At 46.2% G+C, this 24,643-nt stretch overlaps 1 protein-coding gene across 1 annotated transcript in view; it reads right to left on the bottom strand.

Moving 5' to 3' along the window:
- Nucleotides 1-24,643, bottom strand: part of DNAH11 (dynein axonemal heavy chain 11) — a 4,227,155-nt gene that overhangs the window by 1,932,661 nt on the left and 2,269,851 nt on the right. The window contains exon 41 of the mRNA XM_069648254.1: nucleotides 22,950-23,077. Coding sequence (XP_069504355.1) covers nucleotides 22,950-23,077 — 128 coding nt within the window. The remainder of the gene's footprint in view (nucleotides 1-22,949; nucleotides 23,078-24,643) is intronic.

The following is a 24,643-nucleotide window of genomic DNA, read 5'->3' on the forward strand; positions in this document are numbered from 1 at the left end:
CACAGATCAAAAGGTTGTTGTGTTTCTTTCTACTGACACTGCTGTCATGATAACGAATTCAGAACATTAACTTTAGACAAAGGTTGTTGAGTACAATTTATTTTGTAAATGTGAATTTTAACAGTGCATCTGTTAATCAGTCTAAGGTAAAAACTTTAGGAGTACAAGAAACTATCTTAGATAGTCTGAAAAGTAACTTGAAAAATAATCAACTGTGCTGGAAGAAAAGGAATAGTATCGTTTGATGTATAGCAAAGTGGGAACAGTTTTAGGAAGCTTTAATGTCGTGCCTAAGGTCAACACTGGCTGCGTGAACTGCCCTTCTCCCTTTTATTTCTTTTAATGGTGCTTCTTTTTCTTAAAATGTGTAAATATTTTCTGTATATGTATTAATTGTATCTGAAATGTTTGGCTTTTTTTTTAAGTTGAAGTTAATCTTTTGTAAAGGTTTGTTTACAAACCAAACACAAATAATAAAAAGAAAACATATCCAATGTTGCAATGAAATCCCCCTTTTTTAATAGAGGGATTACCTCCTGTAGTGTTGTCATGCAAAACATTTGTGGTGTGACATGTGTATTCTGGTCACACGTCTAGTACAGGGTGCATAGTTAAGTCTTTCTTTGATACAAGGAAGTATGTTGAATAGATACCCTGGTTTACATATTTTGCTGGGACTATTTCTATGGTGTCTGTTTCCAGGGACTTTACTTCTTGTAGTAGTATAAATCTTTCTTTTGGCATCATTTTCCTGTGTCTTTGCGGGTGGTTCATTGGTTTCTGCAGAAGTTCGATGCAGTACACAACTGCCACAATGGACAACACCCACTTGTCTGATGTGACCCCCCTCCCATGCATTAGTGAATTGAGAGATGCAACTTCCAACTGGAATAGCATGGGAGGGGACATGAATCGCTGCATCATTGTTTAGAGATAGCGGAGCCTCTAGTGGCGGAGACTCTACCTCTACTTCTGGATCTTTTGTACCCTCTTTGAAAGATCCCAGAGGACTGACCATGTGAGTTACCCCACAATGGGGATTGGCCTCCCTGGTTATAATCTGTGGTGCGTTGTGAACCTTGACCACGAAAACATTGCCTGGTGTTAAATGCCCCTCGCTGAACAAAAAGCTTATTAGTCAGCTGTCCTGAAGACTTCATTTAGAGTGTCATGCTCCTCTTTGGCACTCTTTAGTGCAGCCTCTACTGCTTTGCCAAATAAGGGTTTAGGTTCGATGGGCATGTTTAGGAGTGTGGCCTGAGTCTCAAGCTTCAAGCTCAACCGCCTTAACCAGGCATACCACTTGATTAAGGTTCCCTCAGCTATAATATGGCCAGCATTATCTGCTGCGTCCAAATTATTTTTCACGATGCAGTTAGCAATTTGTTTATCTTCAGGTTATTGTTCTTGTGAGCTGAGAGTTAAGGGGCTTAAGGGCAACATAAATTTGTTGTTCTAGAGAGTCCCGCACATGTCAACAATATCTGGGCAGTAGAGTGGTGTTGTTTGCAATTCTGGTCTGATAAGCAGCAGAGGATGCCACTTTCCTTTCATTCAAGAGTGTAGACCTTCTTACTCTCCTTGCATGAGGGTGCCTTAGTGGAAGCTAAGGGTGTGCCTGCCCTCTTACTGGTTGTGGGAAGAACTAGAGAGTCATGTTTCAGTTGACATCTAATATAGAGGGGGTCAGTTGGTGCTGGCCTGAAAACATTTTCAATGCAGGGGTTAACCCTTTTGCGAGGTTTAGTGTCAGTAGGGCGAGCTGGATGGGTCCCTGCACTGACTCTAGGATGGGTATACATTGGGTTACCGATCTCTTGTCCCCTAGAATGCTGTCAAGAAGGCCCTTGTCCTGTTGGACCTCTTGTGTTTCTATTTTAAAGTGTTGGACAGATTTTAGTAGTAGCTCATTGTATTGGAGCTGGTTGTCTGAAGGATCTCCAATATATAAATCCTGAGAGGGGTCTTGGATATGTGAGGTGACAGGAGTTTGGGTAGAAGTGCTAGGTTGAGAGCTGTCTATCCTTAACACCTTAGAAGGTGGATCACCGCCAGACACACTTTCACCCTGTGCAGAACCATGAGGCTTCTAAACTCCTCTCAATGGCGATCCATGAAATTTACAAAGCAAGAGATTCTTCTCCTTACCCTGTCCAAACTTTCAGGTGTCCATTAAGTGGATCTTGGGAAAATAGGAGGGGCAGGTGTCACTTGAAGGGGGATCTGCCTTTTATGTTGCAGAGCCCCTGATTGTGTATCCTCAGAGGGAATGTAGCCAGTTTCCTGTGTAACAGGTGGTGCAGATGGTGTGTCTGTCGACATTATAGTGTGTTTTAACACCTCAGAACTAAGGGTAGTTTTTCAGGGCATGTTTTTTGATACGTTCTTGCATTTTTGATACTTTAGAAGAGCGCGTCAACGTTTTTTGTTTCGACACATATCTGTGCGAAAGGAGGGCCTTTTGGGCGCGGTGTCTGAAACGGCCTGCTCGGGCCTGTTTAGAAGATCTATCATGCGGCGAATGCGATGGCCGAGAGGACAGAGATGACTTTGAGTGGCTGTGAACGGTTAACAATGTGGTCGGCGTTCAGCAGGGGATATGATTTTAGTGTGTCATGAAATGTGTGTGCTCTTGCTGCCAGGTCTCTTATTCATAACAGAACTGTTGGCCTGCTTATTGGAGTCAGAGGCTCCCACATGGGGTTTTAATGAACCTCGAACACATTCGATGTTGCTAAGAATGTCGGCGGTGCCATCACTGGATTTACCCGCCACGTCTATGAATGTCTCGGCCTACATGGAGGTGGCGGCTCAACGCTTAGTCGGGCGGCCCGTTAAGGGCTTAGGTCAAAAAAGCTTGCAGGATTTGCAGTGCTTCTCAACGTGATCCTGTGGAAGACAGTGGTTGCACATCTGGTGCGTGTCCTTCCAGGGATATTTCCGACCACAAGATGGGCAAAATGTAAAGGGTGTATTGTCCATTTTGGATGGGAAAGGCAGCACAATGATAATGGGGAAGGGAAGGTGGCAAAATGGGTATTCTCTAAAGGTAAGTGTGTATGACCTCCCCGAATTCTCCCTACTGTAAAGGGCCAAGGTCTGGTGAGGCCTGTGTAGGCCGCAGTCACTGTCCATCGAAACAAGGCTTTTCGTCCATGCTGGGTCAGTTCGTTGAGAGCCGCCGAAGATGATCTTGAAGGCTGCAGGCAATGGGTGGTTGTAAGGAAATATAAAGTTAAAGTTAATAATTAAGGTGTTAGCCTAGAGAACTCTGCAATGTGCGACTGACTATGATGGCGGAAGAAAACAATTTGAGGGACCTCGACACGTGAAGCACCATGGGTACCAGCAGATGTGACACTAGGGACAGTATTATTAGCACGCTGAGTCAACGTCCCTTTTTGAGTTTAGAAAACAGATCATGTAATAGTCTGAGACTACCACTAAATGGCGGCCTCTGCATAGCATGTGATATAAGCAGCTCCACAAGCCTCAGAAATATATATTTATATATTTATATCGGCCTTAGTGCTTTTTACAGCAGAGAAGCTGAAGGAGGCAAATAACTTTTGACTTGCTGGATGGATTCGGATCAAAGTTTCCAAACAAACAGATTGTCAAGAGCCCCACTAAACTGTTCATTCTGGGAACTATGTGCTAGAAAATGAAAATGGTAAGTATAAATAAACACGCTGTTTTCAGCCTACTCACATTTATTTTCCCATAGCGAAAAAGTGCAGTATTTTAGCATCCATAGAGTGAAAACCGCGTGGAATATTTGGACCAAATAAGAAATAATATGGGCACAAAGCATTGACTTAATTTCCTTGACTGGTTTGGGGTAAATTCATTGAGTAGTTTTTAAACTATTCAACGGAGTACATGGTGCCCCAGCGCCTTAAAACCTATCGGCGATGGTACTTTAAAGCAGATAGGCTGAGGAAGGGTAATAACTTTTGACCTGCTGACTGGATTTGCAGGACATTTTCTAAACCAAGGGTTTGTCAAGGGCCCCCCAAACTGGACATTCTGTGAACAATTTGTCAAAAAATGAAAAAAGTTATTGAGAAAAGATAAAAGCACAGTTTTCAGCCTACTCCCATTCATTTTCCCGAATGCAGTTTTTGAACATCCGTAGAGTGAAAACCGCTTTGAAGATTTGGACCAAATAAGAAACAATTTGAGTATAATTACTCAATTTCCTTGACTAGTTTGTGATAAATCCATCCAGTAGTTTTTAAATATTAGACAGACAACGGGGTGCCCCCTGCTCCTTTGTTGGGGGGAGTGGGATAGAGAGGAAAAAATAACTTAGGGCTTGTGGGGGGAGCATGGCACAAGGAGGAGGGCTCTTGGTGGGTGCCTGGGAGTGCAGGCAAGAGTTTGGGATTTTGAGTTCTTTTGATCGATAACCACAGTTATTTGTGTGCGTTTAAGGATAACTACTGCTGTTATCTGTAGCACATTACTAACCATGGTTATAGGGGAAACATTTCATTTAAAAGAGAGAGTTACAAAATGAGATTAAGATAAAAGAATTATTATTTTACAGCTACAGTGAGGTGGGTGTTAATGGGTGAGGGCGAAGCATATGGCTACTGCATTACTTTAACGACCTGAATGGTGCAAAATCGAAAGTGAGCATTGCTTGTAGGCCCCAACAAAACCTAGTGGGCAACATGACAACGGGCCATGACCGAAGGCCGGGGTAAATGATCATGGGTGAAAGCCATCGCTAGTGAGCTGGAAAGAAAGGTTGTTTTATTAAAGATATGCCCTGGCTCGTCGGCCTGAAAGACATGTATCGTGGGTAGTGGGTTCAAAACAAAGATATTTGGGGAACATACACACTGGACACTTCACCTAGTGGAAAACATGTCAGAAAGCCATGACAAAAGGTTGTGGACACTGGCCATGGCTAGTGTGCCCAAAAGAAACCTACTAGTGTGTCTGAAGGCCGTGGCCACTGGCCATTGACAAAGGCCATGGCTAGTGGGCCATAAGAAAATTATGGTTTAACAAAAACCTTGAAATTCAGTGAAAGAACTTTAGTTAATGTTCAAGTATTTAGGCATGGGAGACAACATGGAGGGACCAAGCTGAGCCGGTAAGTACAAAAGGAAAGATGTACTTTATTACTTAAAGTTACAGCAGAAGGTCAGGCAAAACAATAGGGAGAATAAACCTTTTAGTTCCAAGCTCCTATGCTGAAGTCCCCCCAATGGTCACTCTCAGAACAACCAGCCCTGTGCATTCCACATTCCATCAGGCATTCCCAAAGTAGCAGCAAGCACACAAACAGCAAGATACTGCACACCACCTTCCCTAACAGAATAGAAGAAACCAAGCTAACACTCGAGCATACTCAACCACTCAGAACCAACACCTTACAGATGAAAATGAATGAAGTCCAACCAACACATTCCTATGCCCTGGCCTGCCACACCAGGGCCTCGGGCCTGTCACGTCCAAGCATGAACTACCCACAAGAGAGTATAACTGCAACACAAGATTAGCAAACCTACCTACACTCACAACCATTGGCATCAAACATAACCTCCTCATGCCCTGGCCTGCCACACCAGGGCCTCAGGTCTGCCACCCCTGAACAGAACCATGCTCAACGACACAGAGCAACCAACACACAAACCAAAATCTTGTCATGCCAACAACCAGCTAGCAAAGGTCCTCAGAACACAACAAGCCCCACAAGCACTACAAACCAAATACAAGCCCCAGAAACACCAAAACCACAACCACATCCCCCTAAGGAACAAATAAAAGGATGAACGAACGAAAAGTCACTCACCAGACAAAGAACACATCAAGACAAACGTAACTCCAGGGTGCAGCATGCTAAAAAAACACAAACGTGGTTGATTAGTCCATGTTCACATGGGAACCAAACTTCACACCCAGACACAGTTTAGTCATGCCTATGTCCAGGTGGGACTCCAAAAAAAACATGGACATGCTAAATTTAACCTGTTTCCTATTCTTCTCCATCAACACTTCAGACATCCATTGCTTCTTCACTACAATTACTGACTTCCTGCACAAAATGCATTAATACCTATTCCCTGACATCAACTAACTGCTTGAAGCACAAAACTACAACTACACTTCACACTTCCTGTATGACCATGCATTAATGTCTAGCCTCTGACATTAACAACCTCCTAGCACAACAGGTGCCTCTAAAACACACCTCCTACACACAACCTGCATTTACAACTACCACTCCTCCACACGGACAAAACTACTACTGCTGCACATCAATCGTTCCCCAAACTACCACGCCAGCACAAAAAGTCCCTGCCAGAGCATTCACCACACTCCACTGACTTACACTCACCACACCATTTCACAACATCAAAACATGCATGTACAGTGAGAATGCAAACAAATAGTCTCCCGAGGGTAGTGGTGATCAGGCACTACTCTCAAATAATTTCATAATAAAATATACATTCTCCTAATGTAAAATGTTGAAAGATAGTAAACAACAATCCGCTAATGGTGAAAACAACATGCATGTTTGTAGAGTGCCACTCTACACCCCAATGGAGTACTCCAGCCCAAGGTATTCTTAAACCCACTCTAACTTGCTTATAGCATAAGACGCTACACCCCTATACATTCCAATGTAATCTTTAGTGTACTAAATTACACTCTAAACATTTTAACCCCACACGACTCACTAACACCTCACATCCTTCATAAGATACGCACAGCACAATTACTGCATTATTTTTCGTCATCAAAGTAACATTCACTTCTTAATATTCAGGATGTTCCCAAACAATGATTTTAAAATATACATCATCATCTTCAATTCACTGCTTTCAACTTGTCTTATGCATCACTACTTGATTCCCAAAACAACTGCGAGATATCACTAAAACAACATCAATTATCCATCGTTTGAACTCCACATATGATTTAACATATATGATGCTTCACAGCAGCAAATGCAAAACTTCTCCCTTTGTACTTCTAATAAGCCATGTAGTTAACACTACACAAGCAGTAAATACTAGCCCAGATCAAACATCAGCAGCCTAGCATGCCACACTGCAGAAAAATTATTATAACTGTCCTGCTAGGTCACGCTGCATCAATGAACTGCGGACCGTCAAAATTTCAAACCAACCAAGACATCGGCATTGACATTTTCAAGAAATAACTTCAGGGTTCACAGAAAACTCTTTGGTGCAGTTGCTGTAAAACACTCCCCTCCAACAATTTGACATGACAGAAACTCTTGAATTGCTCTCCGTAGTCTGTGAGCTCCAGATCCATGCTGTTAATTCTAGTCTTCCTGTGGTAGCACATGACCTATGTCTCTCAGCTCCATTGTCATCACCCTCCAACATTTGTGATGTCATCTTTGATGTGCTGGATGTTAGTCTTAGCAGTGCACAGTGGTTGCACGGGTTTTGGTTGCCTAGCTTTCCATAACTGGTGAATTTCTGTTTTTTTTTTATTTTACTTGTAAACATCATATCCCTTTAACAAAGTTTTTCCACTGAATTTGATAGGCTTTTAAATTTCATGATGTTTTTATTACTGCAACTTAACTATAGCATCCCTTTAACAAAGTTTTTTCACTGAATTTGATGGGTATTTTAACAGGATAGCCTTAATTTTTCTACATGCCCCTTACCCCACTGTGATAGCTGCAGGGTCTGCGGACAGTCGCACAGTCGGCGGACTTCGTACAGCATTCACACTGCCCTGCCCAAAAGCATAGGGGTTACCTTACATTATTATATCCTGCAACGAACAAAGACATGCACTTTAAACTACAACAGATAAATGTAGTACATTTAAAAATGAACTATGTATACAAATTCAGTACTTATAAAACCAGAAATACAATATAATAGGTTGCGCATTATAAAGGAATGCATCAAGCATACAAGCGAACTGTACATCTAACAGTATTACCTCAGTGCAACCTTGCGTACACACTCAGAAGCAACTGCAAGCTACTCAGAAGAAAACCTTACAAAAAGTACTAAGTGCACTATATTTCTTCCTGTAACATTAGAGTTTGTTGTATGTACATGACTTGTAAAAAAATAGCACTATCGCTTTCTTAATACAGAAATGGCAAGCACCCTTGAATGGTTAGAAGAAAATTTCCCCCATGATGAAATGAGTGAAGGAAGTAACTCAAATGGTACATAATACAATTGTTAAAGTGGAATAATTATTGTAAATTGTTGCACATGTCACTAAAACATGGTTTCCTGTATACAGTACATAGAGCGAATGAAGAAAATGGCCCAGAATTACCACTAAATGAGGAAGAAGATGGCCACAGACAGCCCCAAAGTGCAAATGCTGCAAAAGAACTATTAAGTCTGTCTGCAAAAAGGGATGAAATTAGTGCAAATTCTGCACAGTTAATGACATTTATCAAAAGTCATATTGCAGACAATATTCGATACCACTGCCCCACTTGTACCTTGGCCCCTTCCCCCTGTACCAGCCAATCATCCCTACCAAATTCCTTCAATCAATAACACTACGATGAAACCTCAATCCTGTCCTCCCCTCATGAACAATCGGTAAAAAGCCCCAATTCCTCCATATACGTTTCCCATTCTGCTACCCCTTCCCTTTTCTTATTGAGTGTATTTCTGTGTGTTAATAAATATCTATGTAAGTACTGTGCACATTTTATAAAGCCCATGTCCTGTGTAAAAAAGCAAAAAAAATCATAAAACACACAAAAAAATAAACGTTCTTTTCATAGCCACCTTTCACAGTCCAAAACTAGAAGTACCAAAAAAAGGAGCAGGGCACTATGCAGTCTATGAAGTCCGAAGACATCTAAAAAATGTAGGTGGTGGTGGTATCAAAAACATTGCACTCTTTTGCATGGGAATGTGATGGCTCTGAAAAGAACCTTTTGTTTTGTATCTTTGTATTAAAAAGTGTTTTACAAGTTTTAAAGTAAAGTAGGCAGGTAAGATATTTTGCAAATAAAATGCTGATTACCAGCATCAGTAAGATTTATTGTTTTCATTATCGGAGGACGTCATGCCAACATCTCTCAAAATGCATAAGGAACAAGTTACTTACCTGTAACTGTTGTTCTCCAGCATGGGTCTGGCATGGATTCACATGCTCATGAATATTCCCCGTCGTCAGGCTGGGAATCCTCGGTAAAGAAAAATCAGTATCAGTTTCGTTTCTGATCTGTCTTTCGTAGTAGTAACCAATCACTGATCTCTGCGTCATACTGACCACAGTCAATGACTGCCCTCTACCTAAGCCCCGCCTCTGGCAGCCATCTTCAGACTTGGTAGCACGTGAAGTGGCAGTATGACCAAGTGAAGAGCCGCAGAGGGGTAGGCGGGAGGGTTCGCATGTGAATCCATGCCAGACCCATGCTGGAGAACAACAGTTACAGGTAAGTAACTTGCTCCTTCTCCAGCATGGGGTCTGGCATGGATTCACATGCTCATGAATATAAGAATAAATAGCAGTACACACATGCACAACCACGGGGGGGGGTGGCAAAAGGCTCAACATTAAGCAATACAAAAAACTCAACATTAAGCATCTCTTAACTCCTCACCAGGCTCACCTTAAGCGAACAGGTTGCGCAGCACTGCTTGGCTGACCCTGGACTCCTCCCTGGAATCCCGATCGACGCAGTAGAATCTCGTGAAGGTGTGCCTCGACCTCCACGTAGCAGCCCTGCAGATGTCCAGCAGGGGCACACCAGATAAGAACGCCGTAGTAGCAGCGATCGCTCTGGTCGAATGGGCTCTCAGACGGCCTGGCAGCGGTCGGTTAGCCAACCAGTGGCAGTGCATGATGCAGCCGAAGAGCCATCTGGAAATAGAAGACTTCGCGAGAGCCTTCCCTTGATTTACGGGTCCAAAGTTCACGAATAGCTGTGATGTCCTCCGAAAACTCTTCGTGTGGTCCACGTAGAACTTGAGCGCTCTAGCCACATCCAGCGAGTGCAAAGTCCTCTCGGCCGGCGACAAAGGAGACAGGAAGAAAACAGGTAACACCAGGGGCTCGTTAAGATGGAAGTCCGACGGCACCTTGGGCATAAAGGAGGGGTGCGTCCTAAGCACCACCCTCGAGGCATGGAAAGTCAAGTACGGTGCTTTGCAGGATAGGGCCTGGATCTCTCCCACTCGTCGTGCGGAGGTAATGGCCACCAGGAATGCAGTCTTCCACGACACAAACTTCATCGGTGCGGAGTGCATCGGCTCGAATGGGGGCCCTATGAGCCTGGTCAGCACCATGTTAAGTTCCCACGCCGGGGCCGGGGCCTTCACCGGCGGGAACGACCGGAACAGTCCTTTCATAAACTCTTTTACCAGTCGATGGGACCACAGGGACGTCCGTCCTGTGGTTCTGGTATATCTGGAGATCGCCCCCAGATGAATCTTAATGGAGGCATGGGCTAGCCCAGCCTTTGCCAGCGATAGCAGGTACGGCAGCACTTGAGGGGCCGTAATCCGTAGGGGGTTGATCTTCTGTGCTCGGCACCAGATAGAGAACCTCTTCCACTTATGACCCAGCATTTGAGAGTCGAGGACGCCCTGGCCTTTGCAAGAACCTCTCTGCAATCGGCCAGTATATCGTAGCCTCCAAACTCTAGCGCTGCAGGAACCAAGCCTGCACGTTCAGCGACGCCGGGTAGTGGTGGAAGATGGCGCTTCCTTCTCTGGAGAGAAGGTCCGCGTCCGCCGACAGCTTGATGGGAGGGGACGTTGACAAGTCCAGAAGGTCTGGGAACCAGATCTGCCTCGGCCACGCCGGTGCGACGAGGATCATCCTGCACCGGGACCTCTTGAGCTGGTTGATGAGTCGAAGCAGCAACGGCAACGGAGGGAACGCATACAGGTATAGGCCGTCCCAGGGGAACGAGAACGCATCGCCCATGCTTCTCGGCTGGGGAAACCTGCTGGCGAACCTCTTGCACTTCGAGTTCATCGCTGTTGCGAACAGGTCGATTTGGGGTTTGCCCCATCGTCGGAAGAGTTGATCCACCTGATCCTGGCGCAGTTCCCACTCATGACACGCACGCAGCTCCCTGCTTAGCGAGTCGGCGATGGTGTTTCTTTCTCCTGCCAGGTGGAAGGGAACCAGGAACATCCCCTGGGCGACCGCCCAGTGCCACAGATCCTGTGCCTCCTTGGATAGGGCTGGGTATCTGGTGCCTCCCTGCTTCCGTATGTAAAACATTGTCGTGGTGTTGTCCATGAAGATCCGCACCACCTTGCCCTTGAGCGACGGGAGGAACGATTTGAGAGCCCAGAACACGGCTCGGAGTTCCAGGACGTTGATGTGCAGCAGCCTCTCCTCCGGGAGCCAGCGGCGTCTTGCATGGAGATCTCCGGTGTGGGCGCCCCAACCTTCCAGGGAGGCGTCCGTCGTCACCGTCTCCTGGTACGCCGGCGTCTGAAAGTCCTTGCCCGCCGTGAGGTGCGCTCGAACGCCCCACCACTGAATCGCCCGCCGGAACACCTCGTTGAGGGGGACCCTGTCTTCGAAGGTGCCCGTCGCCTACATCCAACGGGCGTCGAGAAATTCTTGAAGAGGGCGCATCCGTAGTCTGCAGAGGCGCACCAGGTAGATGCAAGAGGATATCAATCCCAGGAGGGACTTGATGGACCTCACCCTGGCCACGTCCATGGCTAGCAGGCGCTGCACTTTGCCTAGAATGGTCTTCGTCCGTTCTTCTGGCGGTGCCGCCAGGCGCCTCACTGTATCGAGTTTCGCTCCCAGAAACAGGGCCACCTGCGACGGCACCAGGTGGGACTTTGGGTAATTTATGGTGAATCGCAGGTCTGTGAGTAGCTGGACGGTCCTCGCAGTGTGTTCGACGGCGAGTTCCCTCGTCCTTGAGCGGATGAGCCAGTCGTCCAGGTAGGGGTAGACGTGAATCCCCTGCAGGTGCAGCCGCGCCGCCACAGGTGCTAGGCACTTGGTAAAGACCCTGGGGGCCGACTTCAATCCAAACGGCAGTGCTCTGAATTGGTAGTGGCGTCCCTGGACGACGAACCTGAGGAACTTTCGGTGACTTTTGAGGATGGGAACGTGGAAGTATGCATCCTCCAGGTCTAACGACGATAGAAAGTCGCCTTCCTCCAGCTGTCCCAGTACGTGCTGGAGGGTGACCATCCTGAACTTTTGTGACCTGATGTATTTGTTCAAACGACGAAGGTCCAGGATGGGGCGCCAGCCACCCGTCTTCTTCCTGACGAGGAAGTACCTTTAGTACACCCCGGAGCCTCTTCGGGACAAGCTCGATGGCGCCTTTCCTGAGCATCGCCCGTACTTCCAACAGCAGTTGCGGAACGTGACTTTCCTTCCTGGCCACAGGTGGAATGTGAGGGCACTTCTTCAGGAATTCGATAGAGTGTCCTCTTGCCAGGGTATCCAGCACCCAACGGTCGGTGGAGATGGACTTCCACACGCCGACGAACTTCGTCAGCCGACCTCCCACTGGGGTGCTTCGGTGGGGGCCCGAGACCATGGCCGGTTCAGTCCTGCTTGGAGGTGGTGGCCTTGCCGCCCTGGCCACCTTGCCGATGGCGGCGAGGCGCTCCCTGCTTGCCGCGACCCCTGTAGGCCTCCTGAGACGAGGAGCGTGCCACCTGGCGGTAGGACGATGAGCCACCGCTGGATCCCTTGGAGGCACCCTGTCTGCCTCCGGAGCTCCGAAAGGGCCGTCGTTGCTGAAGGGCTCCAAGGGCGCGGGCCGTCGCCGTGTCTGTCTTTATGGCTTGGAGGGATTCGTCCACTGCCTTCCCGAACAAGTTGCTGCCGTCGAACGGCATGTCCAACACCCTGGTCTGGACGTCCTGATGGAAGTCGGTCGCCCGGAGCCAACCCCGTTGTCGTAGGCAAACACCGTTGCCCAGCTGGTGGAACCCGGTATCGGCAATATCGGTTGCCACCGTTATGGCGTGGTCCGACGCCACCTCGCCTTCTTGAAGTATTTCCAGGGCCTTGGACCTCTTGTCGTCCGGTTACAAAGTCCAATATGGGGGCCAGCTTAAACCAGAGCTCCCTGTCGTAACGGGCCACGATTGCCAGGGCGTTGGCCGCTTTGATCGTCGTTGGCGCCGACGAAATGACCCGCCGCCCCATGGCGTCCAAGTTCTTTCCCTCGCCGTCCGGCGGGGAGTTCGACGTCGAGGCTCCTGACCCCGCCGATTTCTTCTTCGCCGCCGCCGAGACGACCGAGTCTGGCATTGGCTGGGCCCTGAGGCACAGGGGAGCGGTTTCCGGGATCCAGTACTTCTTCTCGTACCGGTCCCATTTGGCTGGTGCCGTGGAGGGGTTCTTGAGAACCGACAGGCCCTCCTCCCAGATGTTATCGATTAGAGGCACCGCGATGACAGTCTTCCTCTTTGCCTCCCGGCGCTGATAGAGGAAACCTTCCTTTTTCTGCTCCTCCGGGCAGAGCTGGAACAATTCGGAACGCCCTGGCGATCATGTCGTGGAATGAGCCAATCTCGTCGGGCGGCGAGGCCCGTGCGACGGGAGACTGGAGACCCGTTCCATCGTCGTCGCCGTCGCCCTCAGAACCAGTCGTCGAGCCCATCGCACCATCATCTCCCGACTCATGGGAGGATGAGGAGGGAACTGTAGGCCTTACGGGGGCGAGTGGAGGAGAGGGTTGGGTTCTCCGTCGTTTGTTCTGAGGACTTCCCGACGGGCCAGGTTGCGGGTCCTCTGGCCTGGGCCGTGGTAATCTCGTCCTTATCTCAGAGCATAAGGACTGGATCGCAGACAAAATGGCCGCCGAGCTATCCTGAGGCCTAGGTTCCGGCTGCGCCGGAAGGGAAGGCTGCTCTTCCTCGCCATCGTCGTCTTCCTCGGTTATCTCCCGAGGATCTTCCTTACGGGATCGAACCTTCTCGAATTGGACTTCGAGATTCCTCACGGCCTCGGTCAGTTCCTCCTCCGAGGCTGACTCCGAGCTCGAGGAGGCTACCGTGCCCCCCCTCGCTTCTTCCATCATGGTGGCCATGACGATGGGCTGAAAAGAGGATTCCCTCCTTGGCGGCAGGGAAACTCTAGTCCCGGAGGCAGTCTCCGCTGGCGGGGTCTCTGCCGGCTTGGCCAGAGTTGCCGCGATCACCTCGATAGAGGCCTTTGCCTGCTGGGTAGGGGCATTCACCACCTGGTGCGTCCCGGGCCTTCTCCTTAGGGGAGGGGCGACGCCTCACTCCCCCTCTTCCGAGATCGGACGGGGCTTCTCCCAAAGCTTACCCGGGGTCTCAGACTTCCTCTTCCCCGAACCGGAGCGCTGGCTCGTGGTTGACGGTGCTGGGGAAGGCGCGCCCTGCCTGGCGACCGAAGAGCCGACCTTTCGGCGCTCCCGGAGCCAGCGGACTCGCGGCGCTTGGCCTGGTGTTGGGCCCCCGTCGCCGGGGCACCCGCACAGGACTTAGAAGCCCGCTCGGACCCTTTCTTCTTCTTCTCACCCGTTGAGCCCTTCTCCAACCAGACGGGATCAATGGTCCCTCATGGTCCGCTGGCAGTCCTTCTCTACATGAGTCTTATCCCCATGAAGACAGTAGAGGCATCGCGAATGTTCGTCTTCCTTAAACCCATTCTGCAGCCCGCATCCAGGGCAGCTGCAAAACAGCTTGGGTCCGGGTGACGAACTCGCGTCCTGGGCCATCTCGAAGTAGGCTGCAAATCTTCTGGAATCCTCCAAGAAGTTGATTTGACGAAATGTTCACCCTTGAGGGCCGTAGGAAAATCCCGTAACGGGTAGCCGTTAACGGGAGTAGAAACGGTGGAGCTTGAGGCTCGATTAACCGAAAAAATGTGAAAATTCACCTGAAAAAGCGCAAAACACGCAGTAAAAGCTCGAGAGCTAAGCACGAGGACTCCCAACACTTGAACGTGTGGTAAAAATCTGAAGATGGCTGCCAGAGGCGGGGCTTAGGTAGAGGGCAGTCATTGGCTGTGGTCAGTATGACGCAGAGATCAGTGATTGGTTACTACTACGAAAGACAGATCAGAAACGAAACTGATACTGATTTTTCTTTACCGAGGATTCCCAGCCTGACGACGGGGAATATTCATGAGCATGTGAATCCATGCCAGACCCCATGCTGGAGAAACAGCCTTGTTGACATTGCACATGGCTTTTTCCATTTGTGGACCAAATGAACATGAGCGCAGCCATATCTGTCTCTGGGCAATGCGAGAAAAAAATAGTCAGGCGATCTGGAACATGTCCATCATTTTGCCAAATGTCTCCTTTGCAAACTACAGCGAAATTCCTGTTACCTGGCCTAAACTGTTCCCTCCACAATGAACAATGATAAGATCCAGATGTTGGAGCGTGAACAAATTAACACAAAATTGGAGCAAGTCCACCCACTTCATGCTGTACACTCCATACCATTTCACATCAACATGATGAAATCCAACATGTGCAGCCACTTCACACTGCTCTGCATACTCCTGCAACCAATGGATCCACAAGCCCCCGAAATCCACATAATCTGCCTCCTGAAAGACACAGCCACAGCCATAGCCATCTGCACTCCTCTCAGCAAACAGACTTCTGCCACACTCTCTCCTTGCATACCACACCCAGGAAAACTAATTGGCCAATCACTTGGGCTCCACAGTCCCATTTCCATGCTTTCCATCCTGAAAAGCCCCGGATGTCGAATGTGCTGTCTGCGGACTACTGCAGTGTCTGTGGACAGATCGTCCAATTCAAAGGAGTGGGGAGAGAAATTAAACACAAGGTAAGGAGTATACTCTTTAGTGGTGGCAAACACCTTTGTTTATAAATTTTGTCAGCTTTTCTCTTGTTTTATTCCTTACAGGCTTACATGAACCTCTTCAAATCATTCCTTACATTGCAAAGAAAAATGGCATTTCCAATGTTTGACAAATAAATGTCGTCTGCAGCAAAATAATTCACACTCCGAGAATTAATGTTCTCATTCTCAAAAGAAAACATCCCAACACTGCACAAAAAGAAGATATCACTCTTTTCACAAGATACCTTCCTGCAGCTTGATGAGAACAGAAGATATTGGGGCAGTTCCATAGTGCTCTAGGTGGTATGTGAGAAAATACCACCTTGGCACATGGAAAAAGCAACATTAGTGCCTTTAGCAAGTCCTCCAGTCCTCTCTGCAAACTTACTGCACTAATGCACCACAAATGCAGTACTCCAAGTGCACCAGAAGAACATCTGGAGTATTAAAAGTGGCCATATCTCGACAAAGTGCAAGCACACCTTGCAAATTGTGGCCAGGCACGCCACACCACAAAGCCTCAACTTCCTCAAATCCAAGGTGGGCAGAAATGCCACTTATCTCTGTATACCTCTGCAGATCAGTCACAAAGCAATCTCCCACCATCCACACACTGACTCTCTCTATCTCTGCAACCCCTGCCATCTTCGCTACACACAGCAATGACAAAAATGAATAACCTCTCTTCCTATAAAGCACAACATGAACACCTGATTGGCTAATTCCCACAGTCCCCTTTCCATGCCAGGCATCCTGAAAAGCCTATGGCCATGCACCCAAGAATCTAGGAACTGGCCACAAATACCACAGCATAATACGGCCATGCACCCAAGAATCTGCCCACTGGCCACAACCAACACACCACAACTTTCCCTTAACTTCCCAATTAAAACACCATCTGCAGACATCAAAATAGACCATTATTATGTGCATGGCCATATTATGCGTTGGTGGTTGTGGCTAGTGCCTAGATGCTTGGTGTATGGTCTACGGCAGACGGCCATGCATCCAAGAATCTAGGCACTGGTCACAACCGGCACAGCATAATACGGCAATGCACCCAAGAATCTTGGCCACAACCAACACACCACAACTTGCTCTTTACTTCCCAATTCAAACACCATCTGCAGACATCAAAATAGACTGCCAACGCTATTTTTCACCAATTGCAATATCGCCATATCATCCAAATTTCACTCCCCTACTCTAAAAAGCCCTCTTGTAGTCACCAAATAATCCCAAACGTATTTCTCCAACTGTCCACCAACCACTTACTACTAGAATAGTTGTGACTAAATTCTTGGTTGCATGGCCATATTTTAACTCTGGTAGTTGTGCCAGTGCCTAGATTCCCACCATCCACACACTGACTCACTCCATCTCTGCAACCACATACATCTTCACTACACACAGCAATTAAAAAAACGAATACCCTCTCTTCCTATAAAGTACAACCAGAACACCTGATTGGCTAATCCCCACAGTCCCCTTTCCATGTCAGGCATCCTGAAAAGCCTACGACCATGCACCCAAGAATCTAGGCACTGGCCACAGCATAATACGGCCATGCACCCAAGAATCTGCTACTGGCCACAACCAACACACCACAACTTGCCCTTACCTTCCCAATTCAAATACCATCTGCAGACATCAAAATAGACTGCCAACCCTATTTTTCACCAATGGCTAAATCACCATATCATCTAGATTCCACTCCCCTTCTCTAACAAGCCCCTTGTAGTCACCAAATGACCCAAACGTATTTCTCCAACTTCGCACCAAACACATACTAGTTGTGGCCAAATTCTTGGTTGCATGGATTTATTTGACTGTGGTAGTTGTGGCAGTGCCTAGATTCTCGGGTAGTAGATCCTCATATCATTTAGATTCCACTCCCCTATCCTAATAAAGTCTGCCTGCAGTCTCTGAATAAGCTGCCCGCCTAAGAACCTGTCCGCAGGCTACTGCGGTGTCCTAGCACTGCACGCTCTTCTTCCACTCAAACAAATAGCCCATCTCATCTTTCTTTCACTCCCTCACCCCTCCCAGCCCCTCTTCCCAATACTAAATGCCCCAAAACAGGTTTCCCAGCCCTGTTCTCCACCGTGCTATCCGCAGACAGCCACTGCTGTCAGCGGATAGAACATGGCGGGCGTCTCAAAAAAATATAACGCACATTGAGCTTTTCACCAGCCAATCAGTGAGCGCATTGGGTATCCACTGACATCACGCTGCCCTCTGGATCAATCAAAATCCTGTCTGCGGAGCGAACAAGGAAATAGGTCAACAGAGTAGACCCAGATATCACTAATTTTTTGGGAACTTCATTTTGCCTGTTTTAAAGAAAACTACTGGATGGATTCACACCAAATTTACAAAAGCATGCTTTCAGAACGACGCCGCCGCTCTTGCTGCAAATTTGGTGAAAATCCATCCAGCGGTTTGGGCTGTAGTCATGAGCAAAATTATTTTTCCATTGCGTCTAAGGAACAAAATAAAAATTGGGACCCCCCTCTTACTTTGTCCACCTTAGGGAAACCTCACCAAACATGCCAGAAATATTAGAAGCAGGCCACATACTTTTCATGCAATGTTTGGTAAGGATTGGTCCGGGGGGGGTAAGTTATAAGTCACCCAAAACGTGCTCTTCCTATGAGTTGAACAACTTAACCAAAACTACAGGGCTGCTACCGCAGCCCCGTAATACACACAAATATTCTGTGATCTTTTTTTGTAAAGACACCGTTAAGATGATCCGATTCATCAAAACATAACTCAGGAACATCAGCAGGTGTGGGAAGTTATCATTTTAAATCAGAGTCCGCCCCATAGATGTCCCCCTTGATGCCATTTATGATCTCATTATTACTTGCTACGCTCGTATGTATGTGGTCATGGGCTGAGCAACAAGGGGGGACTGAGTTAAAAACGTAATAACTCCCCATACCCACCAAATTTTAGTTTAGTTGCAATTAATCATATCATCTTAACTCTTCTTAAAATGTGTTTTCACTTAATTTCAAGAGTTTGTTATCTGGTATCTTCCCCAGGTTCTACATGTTTCTGAAGGGAGGATAGGACTGTGGTCCCAGATTTACTACAATGGGTCCTTCTTGCAGAAATCCAGAGTAGCATTTTAAGATGTAAGCCACCTGCTGAGCCTCTAAAAGCACACTGACCAGTAGCTTGTATCGATGAGTGTTCATTCAATCTTGAAGTATGAAACAGGCTGTGGCATGGGTTGAGGTAAAATGTTTACATTGTAACATGACCCTATCCAAGGAACACTTCCTAAATCTAAATTATTTCTCTTCAACCCCTCTAGACGTGTCTGTTAATGCACTCCGCATCCACCCTAAACCTCACAATATTAGTCCTTTGTGATCTGGTTTGAGTTGGACCCCTGCATTTTCCCCCAGCAGACATGTGCCATTCCTTCCTTCATTTACCTCACGTTATCTACCTTATGTGAGAGAAAGGGATTGTGCAAATGTGAATTCTCTGAAAAACACAGAACTAGTGCAGCTGCAAATCACCTGTGTAGACCAACACTAATGTGCATACTTGATTGTTACGTAACATATATTAGCACATGGAAATCGTTAGTGGCCTACACTCAGGCAATCAGAAGGTTTAGAGTGCAGTCAATAATTACTGGTATTGGCTGCATTTTTAACAGTCTGTTTTCCGAGGCATACTGGGAAACATCAATGCATTTCTCAGGCAAGATTTTGTTTCAACAAGACACTTCCTCAGTGGGAGGTCTTTTTTTGCTGTAACGTGCTTATTAAGACACAGATGAGTAAGAGAAAGCCATTGGAACATGCTTAAAGAATACTATAGAGAAACCATTAACTTTTACATGACACCTTGTGCATGCTCATGTTAAATCTGTTCTAGTTCAACCAAATTGCAATTAAAATATTTAATTTGAAGAGAACCATGCTATTCAAATACTAAAAAATGTAACCACCCTTAAATTTACTAACTCAGTTTGTCTATTTATTTTATTCTCTCTTACGGCAACATTTTCTACTTCGGCATGTGTTAGGCAAAGTTTGAATGCAGTACCCTCTGGGAACACTACAAAATAACAATGACTACAGGTATAGGCAACCCCACCTTTGGTATAAACTTGTACTACACAGTTTTGGTAGTGTGTTGAGCAGCCAGGCATATCTCAAGAGGGGAAATGTGAGCTCTAGTGGATTTAAACAAAGAATCACAGTTAAAGGTATTCAAATAAACTCTTACACTGAAGGTTTCTTGCATAAACAATTAATAATGTATTTATCAGTCAGTTATAAAGCCTTCTTCAGAAGGGAGCAATAGAATAGTAACACACAAATATACTTCAAAACTGTACACTTTGAGTTTCTGAATCAGGCAAGGCCCTTTTGGGATGGCCCACAGAACCAACCTACACCCACAGGTGACTTCAGTAACAAAGGTGCCGGGGACATTAATACCTTACTGTTGGCATTCAGAATACTCTTTAAAAGTTGGTAAAAGGCAAAGGTTATTAGAACACAAGAGACCACACATATTCTTAAGCAGTGCAGATATTTTTAGAGTTCACTAGAAGAGTCATTCAATTCAATAGGCTAAGCCAAAATGAATGGGCAAAAGTCTTGGATAGGATAAAGCACATCTGGTAACTAATGGAAAGGTCTTTGCACAAGTTCTTAGGAGTCTTTGATGAAAAGAAGAATCAAATGTAGGGCCACAAGTTGATTAGGCTTGTGAGTTGTGGAAGTTACAAGCAATTCTACAGTAAGAGGTACATTCTCTTAGACTTGTTTCACAGTACCTTGGTAAAGAAGAAAAGATGCAGCTGATGACTTCTGTTCCTGTGCAGCTCTGCAGATCTCACTGTTCCTGGGCCTCAGTCGTCAGGACAAGAGGGAGGACGTCAGGGGACTCCTGCACTGTACTGGCACCATCAAAATTGCCAACCGGCAAACTTTACTTTCAGTGGCTGTTTCGCGTTTCAACTCCTTGCGGTACAGCAAATAGCAACAAGCACAGTTCCTGGCTGTCAAGGTGGACTGTCCTCACTTCTGGGGTCCTGTACTCTGCTGAGGGGGCTCAGGCATGGTCAGTCCTGCTTTGTGGGAGTCTGGAGGAACTTCCAAAAGCTTTAGGCCAGTTTAAAAGTAACACACACAATCTGGTGTCACTCTCCCTGGCTATGCGGCTCCTGCACAACTCTGAGGAAATACAACGAGCTCCGAGATAGGTGTCCAGGTGGCTTTCTTTGGAGTTGATTGGTCTCACCAATTTAAAGGGAGAAGTCGTCCTTGCAGGGGCATCTCTGTCGATGCGAACTTGGCAAGTAGTCACTGCAGCAGGGCCTCACCGGGCAAACCAACGGTCCAGGAGTTGCAGCAGGCGTCCACGTTAAGCTCTTCTTCGGTTCCTTCATCCAGTGGTCGACTCTGTCTTCCAAGTCAAAAGACTCGCCTTTTATTCAGTTCTCTCCCATTTATTCCAGCTCGCTGCCACACACCCAGCAGGGTGGCTGTCCTTGCCGGACAGTCAGCCAGCCAATCACCACAGAGAGCATTTAGGTCTCCTAGGAGACTAAGCACAGGGAGTTTCGGGCACCTCCCTCACTTCCTGCCTACACCAGACACTCTGGAGCCAGAGGCGGGTTTCACTCAGAAACCCTGTCAAAGGCGAAATAAACATAGAGACCAAACCTGGTTTGGCACACAGAGAAAAACTCTACAAGGACCTTTCCACAAAGAGGCACCATTTTAGCAAAGATGGCTGGATGCCATTTTGAAAAACATGGCTCCCACGGTTAAAGTTACAGGGTCCGCGATCGGTCACGGTAAATGCAAACCTTGGTAGTTCAAAATGAAACTACTGACACCAGCCAGTCAAATGAGGAAAGGGTAACATCAAAAATGTTACATGAGCATTTAGACACAGGGGATACTAAGTAACCCCTCCAGCACTCTATTGTACGATAGGGGGTGATGGGTCTAGCAAGCACAATGCTAAGTAAAGTCAATTTCACTTTACTGTTTTGGGAAACAGTAGGTTTATCCCAGAGAAGGTATTTAAACCTTGGGAAATCTAAAAGACTTCCCTGTGCCACTGCACTGAAGGTGCAGTGTGACACAGTGATAAAAGATGATGCCTATGGAGTTTGTTAGACTCCATAACCAAAAGAAACACAGAAAACAAATAGAATTAAAAGTACAAAGTCCCAAAGTTCAGCAAAAGAGCTGGAGGGCTCTAAGGTGGGAGGAATTGGTACATTTTTGAGAATTCTCCCTAACAGCGTGACAACTCCAAAACATGTATTGCTACTATCACCATGTGCTATTAGCCTTATAGACATCGGGAGTGGTCACTGTGGTGCTGTGGACTAATTCATCCACTACAGGGACTTGTTTTTGGCCTCATGGTCACAGGTTCAAATCCCAGCAGGTTCACTGTGCCATTCATCTTTCTGAGGTCAATAGAATATGTACCATTAGGTTGGGGAACAATAAACATCTGTTATCTGTCAACCTGTTGTGATCCCTTGAAATAATGAGCCTTTGCCAACTTATGATCTTCGGGCCATGACTTGGTGGCAAGTCATTACCCGCGATAACAACTGCTCCCTCCGTCTATAAAACTATATTATTTAAGTATTGGCATGAGTTGGATTATTCAGTTTTTCCATCTGTTTTTAATAGCTCTTGTTTTAAGATGCTAATGTATTTTACTTGTTTAAAGAAACAGCATTTACAAGATCGCATTACCCAAATGATTGTTGGTATTCTCATGAGTCTTTGAGACATCCTTGCAATCTGAGAGGCCACCTAGACTTTTAGCTAGTCAGTCTAGAATGGTATGGTCTTGTTGCAATAATTGCTTCTGTGTTTTGATGAATATGGTTTATCATAGAGGACAATGCATTGCCTGCATCCATACGTGCCCTATGTCAGATTTGCTAAACACGTCTGCAACAAAGTGACAATGAGTTGTTTAGAAAAATCACACGTAAATAATTCCATTTTCTAACCAGTGGTTTGAAGTTACACATATTTATTTTATAATATGTATCCATTTGTAAAATGTGCTACATCGTTGTGGTGAGCCCAGAGCAGATTATACCACCATAAACAAAATCAAATGCATCATGCACTGAAATACACTGTTTCTCACCTTGTTATCATCCATGACAGTATTAAGAGACTCAATCCACATGGGATCTATATCACCATCTAATACAATCCACTTTGGTCCATCATGCGTGATATTGGAGTGCTCCCGCAAAATAGATGAGAAAAGACCTTTCAGATAAAGAGTACAGAGTTATTTGCCAATGCCGGTTGAAAACCTACATTCTTTTAAAAAGCCATTTGCATAGACACAATAGAAATACAGAAAAGGTATACATGTGCAAATGGGGCACTTCTTACTGAAACACAGCCGTTTGAAAGGTAGTGCAAATACCGCTCAGTCTCAGCTATTGAGCAGTCACCATAGGATTTCGATAAAGTTGCACTAATCATTTCATAAAGTATCAGTTCCTGAGATCCATAAGAATACAACTAATATTTGCAATCAGTTACATACTCTATTACTATCTGTTGACTGCAGCAGCAGAGCAACCCGGGAAAAGAAAAGAGTGTACTAAGTGCATAACAATTATATCCAATTGTAACACAATCATTGAAGGTGCAGAAATAAGGTTACAACTGTATTGGAAAAATAAATTAAAATCAGACAATGAGATGAAGAATCCAAATCATACCATAACTAATGCACTCATGTTTCTTTTATTTGCTGTTTCTCAACCTAAGCGAACCCATCTCTATCTCTTTCTAGTTTTCACATGTAACGTTCATTTTCATTTGCATGACAACTAATTCAAACACACACCTTCAATGTTTACTTATCTATTTTTTCTCATTTTCCCTTTTATTTTGAACTTATAAATGTGTATTGATCTGTATGCGATTGTTAAAGACTAATTCAAGTGCCCCTTGTGTAAAGGACATTTATAACCCCCATTTTCATATTTAAGAAAGAGCCCTGGGGAACAGATAGGCTCGAAACACTTGTTAGCTAAATTGTCTTAAAATTACAGCAAGACTAATGGAGTAACATTTCAATAAAATTCAGAATGATTAAATAACTGAACTGAAAAGATAACTTATTGTTTGAAGGAATCATGAGCAGTGCTGGTCATTGGGCCGGCTCTCAGCGGATCCGAGATCCGGCACCAGATATGGAGCCGGATCTCGGGACCGCCCAAGACCATGAACCACGCTGGAATAGTTAAAACATTTTTTTTAAAAGCGCATGCAACGGCAGCATTGCCTTTTACCGCGGCTTTGGCACTGGTGAGTAATGCACAATGCTTGCTACATGTACATGTAGCTAGCATTGTGCATTACTCACCAGTAAAGCCGTGGTAAAAGGCAATGCTGCCGTTTTTTTAAATTTTTTAAGTATTGCTGGATGTCCACTGCGAGCCCTGCCACCTCTAGACCACGCCCCCTCGGGCACCTCCCCCCACTAAACTCCTCCCCCACCACGGCCCTTGTGTTGTGAGATCCCCCACACCATATCTTTAAGACGTTGACCTTGATGTCCTTACTCTCACTGAGACGTGGTTCAAGGCTAGCTCTATCACTGCCTTTGACACTCTTCTCCCCAAAGGCTACACAATCATGTCCAATCCTAGACCCACCCGGTCTGGGACGGAGTGGCCGTGATTACTCCTCTTTTGAATGTCTCACATGTAGGCTGTCTGTCTCTCCTACCCTCTTCCTCACTCTTGCCACTATCTATAGGCCCCCCGGACCCACACCCCTCTTTCTATCAGAATGGGATGACCTCTCACCCTCTCT

This window comes from Ambystoma mexicanum, chromosome 2q (assembly GCF_040938575.1).
Source record: "Ambystoma mexicanum isolate Mex_15411 chromosome 2q, UKY_AmexF1_1, whole genome shotgun sequence".
NCBI lineage: Eukaryota > Metazoa > Chordata > Amphibia > Caudata > Ambystomatidae > Ambystoma > Ambystoma mexicanum.